At 40.0% G+C, this 16,578-nt stretch overlaps 1 protein-coding gene across 1 annotated transcript in view; it reads left to right on the top strand.

Moving 5' to 3' along the window:
• Positions 1–16,578, top strand: part of LRRC56 (leucine rich repeat containing 56) — an 84,622-nt gene that overhangs the window by 18,708 nt on the left and 49,336 nt on the right. The window contains exons 4-6 of the mRNA XM_071558715.1: positions 1,502–1,645; positions 7,782–7,950; positions 9,811–9,975. Of these exons, the coding sequence (XP_071414816.1) occupies positions 7,885–7,950; positions 9,811–9,975 (231 nt within the window). The 5' untranslated portion in view covers positions 1,502–1,645; positions 7,782–7,884. The remainder of the gene's footprint in view (positions 1–1,501; positions 1,646–7,781; positions 7,951–9,810; positions 9,976–16,578) is intronic.

Consider the following 16,578-nt stretch of genomic DNA (forward strand, 5'->3'; position numbering starts at 1 on the left):
GGCGGGCGCGGCCGGGCACGGGCACGGGCACGGGCAGGGGCAGGGGCGGTGGGAGCTGGATGGGCGGGCGCGGCAGGGACAGGGGCGGGCGCCGGGGCCGGTCCAGGCGCAGCGGCCGCGGGCGTTGCCAGGCGACGGGCGCGCGCTCCCGTTGTCTCCCAACTTGCCGGTCCCGTGCTCCCCGCGGCCCCCAGGTAGGAGCCGGCCCGGCCCGTCACCGCCAGCAGGCAGGCCCATGCGGAGAGGTCTCGCTTCTCGCCCGTGAGACAGAGGAGCAGGGGGAGCCCGAGGTGTCGGGGAGTGTGTGGTGGGCGCGGGGAGGGCAGTAACGCGGGGTCTGGCTTGCCCTCCGTACCCAGGGCTTGTGCCCCTGGCTTTGGGGACGTTAAAAAGGCCGCTGTGGTGACCACGGTGGTCAGTGTGGGACACACTGGCTGGTCTGGGACACCTCCAGTGCATCCAAGGGTTTGAAGCCCCCACCAAAGCACGTACATCACTGTAGCAATCCAGCCTATGCACGGGGGGAAAGCACCTGAGGTCTGAGACTGAAAGTCTCTGTTTATGTCAGTATTGACAATGAATCTGGTTTAACAACATGTTTAAATTTTATGTTTTGATGAAGCTCTAAAGAGAAACAAGTTGATGAGTAAATAGTCACAGGCAGCTGCAAGTTGTGAAGTATCCCCAGATATTTAGCACTGAGAGAATGGGGCTCCTCTGTGGTGCCTCCTCAGCTTCTCTTGAAGGGCTGCAGAGACTTTACAGTACTCAGCTTATGGGCTTAAACTTTGTTTAGCTTCCTGCAGAAAGGGCTCAGGTGTGGTCCCTGTCCAGCCTACTGTGGTATGGAGAATGGTTTGGGAATGAACCCACTGTCAGCAAGAGAAACACATTACCCACTCATAGTTTTTGGCAGACAATAATTAGTTAATTGGATATCTTCAGCTCTCCCTTTGACCTGTCAGTGAGGCCTGTGTTGTCCTGGCTCTGCACCTCTGTTCTGGAGTTGTTAATTCCTGATATAAGTGTTCCTACTTACCTATTGTTTTCCATTCAGACTGCTTTTACAAGGCAACATTTTCTGACAACCGATAGAGTGAAAATATTTTAAATTTCAGCTTTAACCTTTTATCCCATGCTTCCCCAATGATGATGTTTTTTCTAACACACATTTAACTTACTCCTACCACCTGGGACATGACTGTTCTTTTTGTTCAGTAAATAACTTTTTTTTCCCTTTTCAGATATGTAGATTTTTCTGTGTCAAATCCTTCACCTTCTCATGGTCTGCTTAGGAACTGTATTCAGTTACAATTTCATTAAACTCTTCTAGGCTCTACTGCTTCATGTCCTCTTATAGTTTTAAAACCCTTTTGAGCATGGACTTCTGCTGCTACAATGGATAAAGCACTTTTCATTATTAATTGTGAGTCTCTTGGGTTTGTTTTGCTGGAGTTTTTTTGTTCTCATGAAGATTGTGTTCTTAATGTTGTTTTACCAGAACATGGAGCAATTAAATAACAAACTGCACTATGAGCACCTGTGAGTCAAGATAAATGGAGCTGAACGGCTGTGACTACTAAATTAAAATGTCTGTATGAGAGGGATGAGAAATGATGCTGAACAGCAGTGGCATTGGTAAAAGGTAAAATAATTTCAAATGTACAAATGACTGAAAACATTTGAGAATTTTTTTAATTACTCTCCCATTTAATTTTGTTACATTGCTTCATGTTATTTTGACTGGTTTGAATTTGCTTAAAAGAACTTGGGCTAAAAATGCAGTGTTCAGGCATTTCAGATCTCAGAGTTGCTGTCATTGATAGGTTTTGTTGGGGGGATTGTGGCGAATGTTTTTTCTGGACTTTGTGTTCTCTCTCTTGGCTTAAACACTGAGAATTAATAGGCTTCTGTGAGTCTGACCTCTCAAAGGATTGATATGTGTGTACGTCCACCTATGGGCAGCTCAATTTGTTAAGTGTATGCTACTGTCAGTAAAAGAAAGAACAGGCTCTGCCCATGGGCTGGGCTGCCATCAGCCTGTTCTTACACAGTTCAAGGGACTTGATGCTGTATAAAAGCAGGATTAACATTCTGTGGGGACAGTTGGATGTATCGTCCATAATTCTGACTGCTTTTGACCTAATTTCAGCCTCTTCAACAACCTATGCCAATATCTTCCACAGTTTAAATAAGCACAGTGCAAAAATGCACTTTCTCCTTTTTAAAAGCTGCTTCCTGATAAAATTTCTGTGTCATCTTTAGACACTGGATGAATATTTGTCATGTCTTAAGAAAATGACATGGCAAATACTTGCTTCCCTGTATACCTCCCCACCTGCTGAACACAACACACCTTTTGAATTGTGAAGATACTGAGCAGCTGACTGCCAAAAATTAGAGCAGTATGCCACGGGAAGGATCGCTTTGGATTACCCCTGCTTCTGATACTGCTTTTTAAAGGATCTATTTCTGACTGCAGTAGTTAGTTGGAAATCAGTCTTGACCCAGGAGGACAGTTATAATGCATCCTCCTCAGTAGCCTAAACTGATTTTGCAAGGTCCTTTTCACTGTGCATTTTCTGCTCTTGCTAAAATTTTGGGAATGTATGTTACTAAATAAGCTCCTGCAGCATCTTCCACTGTTTAGTGTTTTTCTACAAGTTCAGCTGAAATCTGTCTCCTTTTATCCAATCTATCCCATGTGAGCAACACATTGGAAACCAGAAACATCCCAGCTGCTCTTCAAATGGCTTTGCAGGCTTTGTAATCTCTTGCTTCAATTAGTTTAATTACCAAACAAAATAGACTGAAAATTGTTTGAGGACAACCAGAGCATGTTGAAACTCAGAAATGCCATATATGGTGCATTTTCATCCTGCACAGAAGTTTGTATTTCAAAAGGCTCATAAATACATTGCAACAGTAGCTGGAAAAAAAAGGTCCATTTTTATTATCGTTTTCTTGGCTGGATTCTGGAAATGCTTCTAAATGTTGGATACTTCGAAATGCTTTGAAGACCAAAACCATAGAGTTTTTCTTCTCTGCAGCTTTGGATTGTCACTCGGTACTGAGTCCCTGGGTTAGAATATATTTGTTGATCTTGACAAGATAGTGATTCTGCAAAAAATTGCTTTGTTTATGTCCTTTCTTAGTATGTCTAGTAACATGCCGAGCATCTGCAACCCCTGTTGTTTGTCAACTACCCCCACATCCTGCTCCCTGCTTTGCTTTTCTTGGGCTGTTTGGGGTGGGGAGGAGTGGGAACAGACAACAGAAGAGGCATGTCTGGAAACATGTTCTTGCAGCAGGAAGTTCACTTATATGTGGAAAAAAACACTCAGTCTTTAGCATCTTTCAGTTTCAGGTAAGGATTTAGATCATCCATAGTCATCCATGGCCACTGTCTGGAGACTTGCAATGCAGAGAGAATCGATGAATGTTTGTAGCCAGATAGAAATTGCCATGGATCCCCTCCCACCACAAGACTCTAAAAACCAAAACCCATTGGTTGGAATTTGGTTCGTTTTTTCTTTGACATGTAACAGAACATATAACAAAGAGTGATCTGCTTTTAATTCTGCTACAAGGACATTTTATTGAGAAATACATTTAGTACCAGTAGCTGGATGTGCAGCTGCTGTGTGAGCTGCAGGTTGTGCCCTGGGTGGGGGTAAATGTTGGGAGCCCCAGGCCAGAGGCTGTGATCTGGCACTGGCCCTTTGCGTGACAAAAGGAACAGGGACCTGTGGCACGGGCTGGGGTGTGGCTGATCACCCAGAGAGACTGGACAATCCAAATGAACAAGAAGACCCCAGACCAAATATCACCATTGGACCAAGAGGCGCATATAAGGGGCGTGAAGAGCATGTGAGGAACAGGTTGGATGCACAGGCTGTGGGGGTACAAAATCCCAGGGATTCCTTTCTTGAGGGTCGCTCCTGGAAGGCACCAGCTCAAGCTGGTTTTGTGTTGCTGCACCACTATTAAATTACTCAAAGTAACCAGACACTTGAGACTCTGCTGTGGGAATCCCAGGGTCAAGCTAGTAAGGAAACCTTGTCTGACTATGTGAGTGTGGGGTGTGCAGGGAGTCAAAGGGGGCACCCCTTGGGTCACTGGAGCCACTGGGTGTGAAGGCCCTTCTTGTCCTGGCACTGGAAGTCTGTGGTGGTGGGAGTGTGACTGCCAGAGTGGCTCCTGGGTGGTCAGACAGGGAAGCTTCCTTAACAATTTGACAAGCTAGCTCCAGCATTATTTAATAGGCATTTCTGGCTCATGAAATAAAGCATTTCTCATTACCCTACAACCTTCTCAGCAGGATCTGGGAAAGTGTTATACATGCAATTGTAATAATGCAATTTAATACATGCAATTTGTAGATGTATAAAGGAGAAATGGGTGACATTGAAATGCATTGCCTTTTTATTTATTACTGCTATGTTTTTGAAGAATATTAGACATCTTTTTATCTCAACAGTGTTGGCTCAAATCCAGCCTGGGTTTGTAGGATGCGTTTTCTTCTCTGGGATCACTGCTGCTTTGGGTCAGAGCGCAGTTAGAACTCAGCTCTGTGCATGGGGGTAATAGAAAGCCCATGAAGCAACCAAGAACTTACCCTGAGGACTCTGTGGGACATAAATCCCAAGGCCTACCTGCTAGGGTCACAGTAATTGTAAAGCAGGGTTTACATGTAATAGCAAAGGCCTGTCAGGCCATCTTCCAGCTTGTAAAACAATAAATAAGTAAGGTAAACGAAAGAGACAAATCAGTATGCTGACTTTATCTGTAAATTTGGATGCTTGAACCAAGGCCTCAAATTGACTGAGAAGTTGCACTAAACCAGCATTGTAAGCATTCGAGTCATTCAGTGTCTTTTATGTCAGTGAATTTTTAATTATATTAAATGGCATATTGATATTTCAGCATTCTCTTAAAAGCCTTTTTTCTTTAGTGGGGCACACAGGTGGAATATTTATGAATGCTCTTTATGGTGTTTACATGATCCCTTGAAATTAAAGTAGCATTACTGAAGTAGTTGTTACCTCCTTTTGCTTAACAAAACCAGAGGATTAGAATCAGATTGTCCAGTCATATACAGAAAAAAAATGTATTAATAACAAATCAATCTTTTATTTTTCAGCTTTTGAGAAGTTGCACCTGCTAAAATAGACTGATGTGTTGTAGGATGCTGTATGTTACATAAATGTTGCAGGAACTGTTTTTGCCATTATGGGTGGATTATTGTAACAGTAGTTTCCTGATGACATCATAGTAAATTCCAGCTGCCCAAACAGTTATTTTCCAGAAGAGGTTATCTGCAGTGCACTTGCGCAAAATTACACTTAAACGGGCACTCATAGTTCCCTTGGGACTTATAAACCAAACCTTTTGTCAAATCCTTAGTAAACACAGAATTCTTTGTTTTCATTCTGTGTCAGTGGTAACAGTATGGGCACTACTGTAATTTGTGATTCTGAATTAAACAGATAAAAATTATATTATGCAAGACAAGAGAAATTGAGGTCTGCAGTGCAAGCTTCCTGTCATGAAGGGATAGACAGCACAATGGTTCTTAAATGCTTTTTCCAGAGAATTTTTGGGCTGGTGACATACCAATAAGGGTGCACAGGTTGCAGTATCCCCACTGAAGTGGCATCCTCCTTGTCCAGCGAGGGCATGAGCAACCACAGAGCAGGAGAGGATGCTGGCTGAGAAGCTTGCCTAAGGGAGTAGATTCCTTTTTGTATGGGATGTTAATGTATGGAAGTATATGCCTTTCCTAGAGTAAATCTGGATTGATTACTGTTGTTTGGTTTTTGTTGTTGTTGCTGTTATTTGTTTGTTTTTAAAACGTAAGCTAATTGCTTGGACAAGCTCTTTAGGTAATGTCTTGTAGACTGCTTTAGAAATTATTATGCCTACTCACACAATTCAGAGGGTCTTTCCCACTCTTAAGAAACCATAATTATTATTGAGTCAGACATTTCTGACAATTGCTGAATTTGAATTGTGTATTAATATATATTTAATGAAGAATACACAATCCTACCATTGACTCTTTGATGAATCTTGTAGCAGAAAAATAAAATCTTGGAGTTTTGCCAGTTTGCCAGACCCTAAGAACATCAAGTAACTCTTCTCTGCCAATTTCTTTCTAGCAAATTACAGTATTCTGCAGGGATTTCAAATAACATGTTGTTCCAAGGATCATTAAATTTTAATAATGATCTCTATTAGTGGTATTTATGTATGTCAAAAATGTCCTGCAGTTTTTAATGGACTTTCACAATGTCTGTGAATTGAATAGCTTACCATTATCATGCACACTCACTTTGGTAAGGAGAGTGGCAGCAGAGGAGAAAGTTGTCAGGTTAACAGTTTGTAGAATTCAAGATCTCCTTTCTTACTCCTCTAGTCATTTATTTCTCCTGCACTCAATGATTATCTGCCTGTACTTATTCACATGTAAGAGCCTGAAAGTTAAGACCTTTGATGCAAATCCTGAAAAACCAAATTCATTAATTTCTTTCATTCTTTTATTCTTCTCCGTGTTCACATGCAGGACAAAGCTCTATTATTTTTATCCATTTTCTCTTTCCCTGACACTCATCTGCTTACTGGCATTGCTTTGCTGTCCCACTGAATTGAAGGTTTGTACATGGTGCAGTTAGCTTCCATCCTTGTTGGTCCCACAAAGTCTTGCAGGAATGGTCATTCCAGTCAGCACATAGATCCAATATATATCCAGTATAACTATTTTCTCCGTGGAGAAAATCTTCAAGTTTGTGACTTCTCAGACCTCTTTGATGACAACAAAATCTTTCCTGTCCCTGTAAACTGTCCCTCTGAGGCTAACACTAGTTAGGGTCAGTGGTTGCTTGTCCTGTGCATTTGGCAGAGCCATAGGTTTCTCATTTCCTTAACATTTTAAATGAGTGGGTGAGGTGGCTTTACTGGAAAGGTCTCAGAAAGTCAGGTGGACCTGATGAAAATGAGCAATATGTCCCCTGCATATCTAGGGGGACAAGTGTTGTGCCAGGCCCTCTTTTTGCTTCTTCATGGTGCTGGAGATTTCAAAGGTTTATGGATTTTATGTAAGATTGGCACTTCACCGCTAGGATTCCTGCACTCTTATCTATATTCCTCATTTTGAGTGTGTTATTTTGATCCATGTTCAGGAGAAGATTCTTCTCTGGAGAAAGTTTTGAAGTGATAGAAGCACTTAGAAAAAAGTTTTCCTTGCTGACAATAATTCAACTTGATCCCAGACAATTTGTAATGAAAATACTTTTCTCCTCACTAATCCATTGTTACAATGATTACAAGAGCAGATCAATAGCAGGAAGTATAAAACGAAGTGTTATTTCAGATATTAAGCCACAAATTGATCCCTCTGTCAAGCCTAAAGTAAGTGCTGTATCAACATGTTTCAAAGATTTGAGAACGTTCTGAAATGTAATAGTGATGGACCAACAGAGGGAAAACAGTAATTTGCTTTATGCAAGTGTATTAACTCTTTGCAACCCAAATTTTCATAATCTTATTGTCTCATTATGTTTTGCACTCACACATGACATCAGTGTTCTGTGACTATTGCTGCACTTGGCTCTGGTAACATACAAGATTATCTCTGGATAATAACAATTCTCATTTGAATTAGAAAGAACCACCAGTACTTGCACACAATCCGACACAAGTCTTGTGCAAAAGTATTCCAGAATTCATATGAGAGATATTCTACTCCAAGTCAGTTATTGACCAAAATAATTCCTTTCTAGCAAAATAAGGACAACACCAGAAGATCTTCCTGTCACAGAAGATTTTTATTTCCTTGGACAAGTGATGACCTTTGCAACTTTTTACTGACTAGGTCATATTGACATGTGCTCTAAAGAAAACAGAGGAAAAAATCTGAGAGATTCTAGAAATCTTTGGAAAAAGAAACAGGTAATAGAAATTTATGAGTTGTAACTTTTCTTCCAAGATGGGAGACGCATAAGGTTTTTGAGGTCCCTCTTAATGTATGTAAAGTATGAAAATACGAAAGTTGTCTTTATACTACTAGAGCCGTGCTTAGGTTTTAGAAGCTGCAAATATCACTGCTCAATTCACTTATGGTGGCTCTTTTATAAGCCAGTAAGAAAGATTGAAAGGTGCTATGTGTTTCCAAAGAATTTGTTCTTGAATATGTTTTTAAGAGTTAAATATTGCTGTGGCTTAGATACAGCACATTTAAGAAGTCAGCTTCTCCTGTAGGAGGGCTTGCGAGGTACGTGCAGTGATCTGAAGATAAGAGTTTTTGCTTTCTGTGGGTTTTCTCTCCCCTGATGAATGTATGAAAAGAGCACTTAGGAATCTGAAGGTATGGTTTCTCCCCTCCTAATGCTAGGAGATTGTGCAAAGAGAGGTTTGATGGATCATTAATTTTTTGTTGCTGTTTTTCTTTGAGTTAGGGCTACTGTTTTTGCTGACAGTACTGAGTCCTTTGAATTTCTTTGTCTTGTGCAAGTGAAGAATTTTGACTGGACATGAGTAGTCAGAGCAAGAAGCCTCTTTGATCTCAACCTCTCTACCTACTAATGTGACAGTCCTGTCAAGCAGAGGTGACTAGCTGAGCACTCAGAACTTCTTCTATTTGTCCTGACAGAAATTACTCCTGTGTTTAACTGTTTATTAGTATGAGGGGGAAGGAAGGTGGTAATTCTCATGTCTTGGCCATTACTGAAGCTTTGTCAGCCAGTTATGATTAGCTTGATCATTTAATTACTTTTCCATTGCTAAGACTAAGTATTGCTTCACAGTGGAGAACAGAACAAAACTGCAGGTGTTCCTTTAGCAAAGCAAGGGAGTTTTTCTCTAGGCTAGCCTTTTGTTGTTACAGCAGTGTTTCCAGCTGTGATACTTCCTTGCTGCCAAGTAATAGTAAATAGCTGTATAAATCATAGTAATGCTTGTGCCATTCGGGAACAGCCGATTGCTTTTTGCCTATAACAAGTGTATATATGCTTACTCTCATATTTCAAAGTTAATTGTTAATATTTCTGTGAAAGTAATAGCTTTGGGAATTGGAGAATGAACTTGTTTGAAGTGCTGCTTCTTCAGACTTTGGATTTCACTCCTCACTTGAAGCATACGCAGTGTTGGTTAAATTGTATTTTAAACTAATTTTCTCCAAGACTGACTTTAAAACTGAAAGTCAGTAGTCATAGTCTGCCTGACCTAGTGTCAGTAACAGTGCAGGTGTGTTTAATTTAGGACAGGAAATACAGACGGTTTCTGTCCGTGCTACCTACAGGCAGAGCTCAAAATGCTGAAGAGAAGTGGTGATGTGCCTTGGTACTGGCACTTGCAGTCTGGAGTCCAGCAGAGTTTTGCTGAGTGCTGTTCATGGTTCTCAGCGGAGTATAGGTGGGTAGAAGGCCCATGTGAATGGGAAGTTCATTGCCACTGGAAAAGGGTGAGTGGATAGTGAGAAGACTGAAAAGAACTATTGTCCTGAGTTGTTTGTTCTCATCTGCTGTCTTTGTACAGATCTATAGGTATGCCTGTCTTTTTGTATAACTGCAAACAACAGTTTGCTGTAAAAGCTTCCACTCAAAGCTGAATGAGGTGTGGGACTCAGCTCTTGAGGGTGAAGAAAAGGAGGAACATGTGATGTGTTGCTTTGGGTTCTTTCTGATTAGAGAAACCTGTATCTCCATAGGCATTTGCTGTCTTGCAGTGGGAGTCAAAATAGATTGTGCTGAAGGAAAAATAATAAATATGGGTAATAAATAATCAGGCTGTTTGTTATCCTTTTGTTCAAAGAGTGTTGAGATGGACCTGAAGTGGAATCCTGACAGAGTTTCTCATCTGGGCTCATCTGCAGTCTGGGTGTCTGATTTGAATTGGCAAGGCAACCTAAATCCCAGTCTGCCAATTAGAGATGATGGAGAGCTGCTTATAGAAGAACATCTTTCCCCCAGGAAACTGGTGAGTAGGCATCCAACTTTTTAATGAAGTGGAAGAGGCAAACTGGCATATACAGAGCTGCATTAACCTTCCAACTGCTATTGTGCTGATTGTGGGTTGTTGTCTATCTGACATTTAGACTTCTTCATAAAGTAGGTTCTGTCTTAAGAAAGTGTATCAGTTTTTGTCCTCCTTTCACCTGCTTTCATATCAAAAACATTCCCAGCATGAATGTAGCTGTGTTTATTGCTAGGTTTCTTGAAGCAGTATGAAGAGAAGTACAGGCAGCATAATTATAATCTACACAGATCTTATTATTGCCATCCAGAGTACCTTGCATTAGAAAAGCATTAGAAAAGAAAATTACATTAACTTTGCTTTAGAGATTGGAAATGTAACTTTAAAAGCACAACTTCTTTTTTCTGAATTAGTGAAATCCTCTGTCCTGCTAAGAAGCCAATTAAAATATTCTGCAAATGCTAGAAGTACTTTGTATGTATATCAGTGTGTGGAATTTCAACACATACTTGAAAGACATGTTCCTTTTTGTGTGGAGGAAATTATTTTAGTGTGCAGCCTGTTGAAAGAGAGTAACATGCCGAAATCTTCATGAAGGAATTCACTTTGTGAAATAGTCATGAAAGAATATTTGGTTGCACATATTGTGTTGTATTCGCCCAGAACTAATTAAGGGTGAAATCCTGGGGGATGTGTAGGAGCTGAGAACCTGTTTTCCCTGCTAAAGGAGGGGAGAGCTAAGGGGAGAAGCTTTTTGTGTTGCAGAGCTACAGAAGGGTAGCCCTTCTGCTGGTATAATTCATGAAAAGACTGACAGGGCTGCCACGGCTGTGGTTCAGAGATGCTCCCTGTAGGGATAAATAGCTCTTTTCTGGAAGATATTGCTACCAAGGAGGCAGTTCTTCACTAAGGAAGCTTTCCTGCCTGGAACGAGGCATCTTTCCAGATGCAGTTTTGGTTGTTTCTCTGCCTCATTCCATAGAAGGTGGAATGAGTGTCCCTGGGCACAGGAGAGCAAACTCTCACAGATGTGCTGCAAGGCCTTGGCAGCCAAGGGGGAGCTGAGCAGGGGACACAATGATAAAGCCTGAGGAGCAAACGACAGCCTTGCGTCTGTCTGAGGGCTGATGCTGCCATACAGCACCATTAGCATCTATGTTTTCAGCGTCCTCGCCTCTGAAATAAACCTTTTGAGTCCTTTCCACTGCTTTGCTGTTCCTTCGGGGGAATACCTGCACATATTTTCCTTTACACTCCCAGTTGGCACGGTGGTGATTGCAGTGTCCATAATCCTTTGTGTATCCACTGCACCAGTGGAGAGGCAGGAGCTTCCACAGGGAGCACATTCCAGCTGCAGGTTTACACCACTCCCTAAGTGCTCCCTGGCTACATACCAGTCACCATTTTGACAGTGTGCTATAGATTAGACAGCAAATAGTTCTCAGAACTGTTGTTCCCTTAGTAGCTAAGTCTTTTAGTGTTTATAAAATGGTTAAAGATGCAAAAATCACTTTCTGTAGGGTGTGTATTTTAAGCACTCGAGAAAAATTGCTACATGATGGTATAATCTGTGCCATTCACTTTCCTTAGGCTTATGAGAACCTTTGACAATTTCTTGATCCTTTTTTAAAACCTGGCATAGAGTTTTACCAGTGTAATGTGTTTGTGGCCTACAACACCCTCCATAAATCAATGGGAACCTCTCAGATTAGTCTGTATTGTTAGATGTGTACCAAAGCCCATTAAAGTAAGCAAAACAGCTGCCCTCTGATTCAATGAACTCTGAATTTAACCCTTAGGAAGTTCTTTCACAAAACTCTTCTCTTTTTGAAGTTCTGCTGCTTTAGTTCACAGTATAACTTGTAAGCAGAAAACTGTATGTAAAGCAATATTATCCACATCCCCTGAAATTACTGTTCATTATTTTGAAATTTTTTAAATGCAGAAAAGAAGTTAAATAATGGAGTCTTTCCTTTTTAAGGTTGTGTTTTAACACTTGTGAGGAATCCCATTTCAAAGATTCTTTTCAATGGATGCATACTCTCCTGCTAATTTTTTCTGGATGGTTATTTCCTGCCCTGGAACCCGACATTTGTGTTGACATAGATGGGATACTTCCTGCTCAGAGGGAAAATTACATGACATTGTCAAGGAAACTTACAGTGTTTATAGCTTGTTTTAATAACATATCTAATCTATCTATTCTTAGACCTTTATGTTGATCAGATAGAAACCGCTGCTTCCATAAATTTGCTTCCCTGGGATTTGCAAACATTCAGAATGTTGAAACATTTAATGAAATAAGTTTTCACATGCATATTTTTAAGGGAACCACATGCCATTGACAATCAAACAGTTTGAAAGGTTGTTTTGCTTAAATCAATGCAGTTGCAATATCTCCCTGATTGTCTTATTTTGTGAATATTTTAGGATTGTATTCACTGAAGGGTTCTGAGAAGAAAATTAATAGACTTTTAAAATTCATGCTTATAAAAGTAAAATTATTTTACATTAAAATAAGGGTCCCAGTTCTGTAGTGTTGTGTAGGCAGGTATTTGGACACCTGATGGAGGTTCCTGAGGAAGGTATTTGTACTGAGATATGTACTCAATTTTATTCCTTGCCCTTGCGATGTTCTCTCTTGCACCAGCTCAGTTTGATTTTGGGAAAGCTGGAAGATCTAGCTGTGGAAAATCTGTGAAGATTGGGCACTTTGAATTGCAGCCTCATTGCTACCTGTCCATTTGACTAATTTTTGTCTTTTTTCCAGGGGAATGGCTGTCTATTTTGGAATTAAAACATTAGCAGTCTCCATTAGCAGACCTCATTCTTCAGAACTCTCTCTAAAAGCCATGATACTTATATCCCTTCACTTTTTTGTCCAGTTGATGCATTATTTTCCTCCAAAGAAAGGAAAACTTGACTTAGACTAATTATTTTCTTTTTTTGCTTTGTGCCTTCTTAGACCATGTAGAACTTCTAGAAAGCCATTGGACCTTGGCCCATTCTCTTCCTCTCCTCTCCTTCACTTAGACCTTATGTTCATTCCCCGCAGTTTTTTGTCTTCTGTGGCCTTGTTTCAGCATAATGTTCACGTTAAATCCTTGTGGTAGTTTTGGCTTTAGTTGTAGCTAGGCCTCAGTTTAGCAGGCCCAAACAGTCTGATGTAGATTAGAGAGGACAAGCATCATCTGACTTAACAACCAAAGAGGTATTTCATATCATTTCTATGTCAAATCGGGTATAAAAGAAGGTGCAGGAGAAGCCTCAGTCAGTCCCCTTCATGACCGACAGTGAGTGAACATGCTGTCCCCATGCCTGTAGTGTTGGGCCTTGCCACCCTTTCACAGCTGTTTGGTTCAGGAAGTAAACATTATTTTTGTTACTGGTTTTCTCCTCTCTTGCTGGGTGTCCTTTGGGGAGAGTCTGTTGAGGTGTTTTTGTGGTCTGGGTAGTTAGAATTTGTATTATTTGGGTGGTCGACTCGGTGGTCGTTGTTGTTATTGTTTTTTCCACATTTGTGTATATATATGTGTTATATCGCATTCTGTTTTTAATTGTTTCTTTTGTATAAATATAAGAAGCTTGCCATTTTGAGTTTTGGGGTTCCTTTCTTCAGGGCTTTTTTTTCCCTCCTCCCTCCCTTTCCCTGGTGGGGGGGACATGAACAGACTGTTGGACAGTTGGCATTTTACCAAGCTAAACCAAAACAATCCCGTATGGTTCTATATCCCTGTTATGTTAATCACATCATCTAGTTTCTGCTTGCTGCCAGCTCTCTTGCTGCACTGTCCTGTAACACCCTTTTACATTTGAATGTTCTTTATCCAAGCTACAGGTCAAAAGCTTTTGATGCAAGGGTTAGTATCATTAGATGTCCTTTTTATTCCTTCTGCTGGTATCAAGGTCAATTTTCTCTTGTACTCTTTAATATTCCTCTAAATGAATAGGCACTCTTGCTGTTTCATTTTTTACCTGTCCTTTGAATATTTCCAGCTCTCTACTCTGCCTGTCCTTGTGTTTATGTGTTGTTGTCAGATATTGTAGAATATTAGAGTCAGCAAATTCTGACTTCATTCTGAAAACTGGCTAATAATTGGCAATTATTTTTTTAACTTTATTAGGGTTGTGTCCTAGATTTTTCATTAAATGTGGGAACCTGAGATTAAAGGCATCACATTTTTACTTTGCTTTTATAACCCCCACCCTCTCCTCATGGTTTGCAAAGAATCTTTTCCTGACTTGCTCAAAAAGCATTCCACTTCTCACAAGAAACTCATTTTAACAGGTCAAATGATCTTCCAGATAGTCACATTTTAAAAAACAATCATGTTTGTGTGTGATCTTTAGAGAAGAAAGGAAGTATTCTCTAATTTTGCTATTTATTGATCCTGCTCCAACTAAACATGTTTTCTAAACTTGGGAACACATGTTCGGAAGTGGTGTTTAGTTTTGTTGCTCAGGAGGTTAGGGTGTATTTCATTTGGTATGCACTCATCCTCATGGGAAAAAAGAAAATGCTGGAGGGTCCTGGAACAGCAAATTGGATTCTTACTGAAATGACTCGATCGTTTCCTTTTTGCTTTTGCAGAAACTTTTCCTGTCAGTTGTAGGCTAAAAGAATTTGAGAAAAAAAATGGAGATCAAGAAAGTGCAAAATACTGATAAATAGAGTCAAAGATATGGAGGTAACTGACTGAATTTGGATCTGCTGAATCCTTCATTAGGAGTGTACAATAATTTTTTTAGAAGTTTGAGGGGTTCTCTGAAGCTCTTCCAGTTCGATCTGCTCAAAGCACATGAGTTACAAAGTTAGATCAGATTAGTCAAGATAGCATATAGTAAAAGTAATTCTGTGAGCTGGAAAAAAAGCTTACAAAACCTCATTTAGTTTCAGAACTTTCCTCTTACATGTTCTTATCCTAACACTAATACCTTCATTACAGTGAAGGCCTCTAATGTTTATATTAGTGTTCATCCTGCTGCTTAGGCATCTGATGTTTTACATTCAAATTTTCACATCATGATTGTCTATATGTATACACACACATAGACATGCTTTTATATGAAAAAAATCCCCAGATTTTCATTTGCCTACAGTCACAGCTGCTTAGCTAACATAAAATGGCAGAGTACAGTCTTGAGTTTTGTATGTTCAGTGACATGACATTGTCACACAACTGCCATGCAATGTCTGGTGCTCCACCATGCCCTTTGAAGTTTGCCATAGTTAGGAGATCTCCCAGCAAATTGCAGCATCAGACTCTTAATACAGTTTTAAAAAAGATGTCAGTACTGTGAATCCCCAGCACGATTCAGTGGGGAGCTGAAATGTAGGTGGCAAGACTAGGCAAGAACTTATCCCTGTTGGCATAACTTGGAGGCTTCGGTGCAAAAATAAAGATATCTTTGCTAATGTCTCCATCACTTCTTAAATTTCATAATTACTGCCCTCATCTACACATTTCATACAAGCAGAGAAAATCTCTTTTTATAGTGCCTAGCTAATCTCTTCATCTTAGCTGAGAGAAGAATGTATTTGTATGTATATGCAGAAAGTAGTGAAATACAGCTAAATATTGTAATTATGGGATCTGCAGCATTTAGCCAGCTATTTTGAAAGGAAATTGGCATACGAGACCACAGAGAAGTTCTGCGTCCTTTCAATGAATATCCATTGACTTAGAATCACTTAAAGTCTATTCCAGTAGTTTTCTTCCTAGGAGAAATATTTTGTCATACTTTTAGCAACATTTTTTTTTGAGAGAGAGAATATACTTGAGTTGAGAATTTGAAAAAAAAAAAGCAATGAACACATGAATGGACATGAATCTAATATTTGCATACAGGTGTAGTATTAAATGAAAACAAGCTCACCACTCAGGAATTCCTGTCTTAGCCAAATTAATGAGGATCAGCAAAATAAATGCACAGCTGGAAATATTTTTGTGACAGCTGCATGCAACATGCTTCTCAGCTACATACCTACTTTTCTAAGAGTATGTGAAAAATCTAGGGAAAAAGAGAAGATATCAGATGTATATGCCAATTTTATTTGAACAAATATTATTTGCCAATTAAGGAATTTACAGATAGTTGCAAGTGGGATTTCTCAGCATCCCAGGTGATTGTTCTGCCAGTTGGGAAGCTCTGCAAGTGCAGAAGTGTTTCTCGCTTGAAATTTTTGCAGAATATTTACTGGCTCTTATTTTCAGTCAGAGGAAAAGCTTTCTCAACTAGTGTATACTCTCTAGTTAGATATTGGCCAGACATTTTGCTTTGTGGAAATGGTTTGTGACTCATCATGCTGTTGCTTCTTAAATAGTGACTAAATTACTTACCAATAGCTTCTGCATACTATCATGAAGAGTAGTTTTACTCCTATTTTGAAGAAGGTGAAAAATGTTAAGTGAACTTTGTCTTTGTTTTATTGATCGTGTATTCATCTTCAAAGAACAGTGCAGTGCATTACCATGGAAATGTAACCTTTCAAATAAATAAATTTACAGTGGAGTGTAATACTTACTCCTCAGAATCAAGCTGTCAGGCCACCTTCTTAAACAGCATGTGCCAGCAGATTTTGATGTTTAATTCTTCAGCAAACAG

This window comes from Pithys albifrons, chromosome 6, assembly GCF_047495875.1.
Source record: "Pithys albifrons albifrons isolate INPA30051 chromosome 6, PitAlb_v1, whole genome shotgun sequence".
Taxonomy (NCBI): domain Eukaryota; kingdom Metazoa; phylum Chordata; class Aves; order Passeriformes; family Thamnophilidae; genus Pithys; species Pithys albifrons.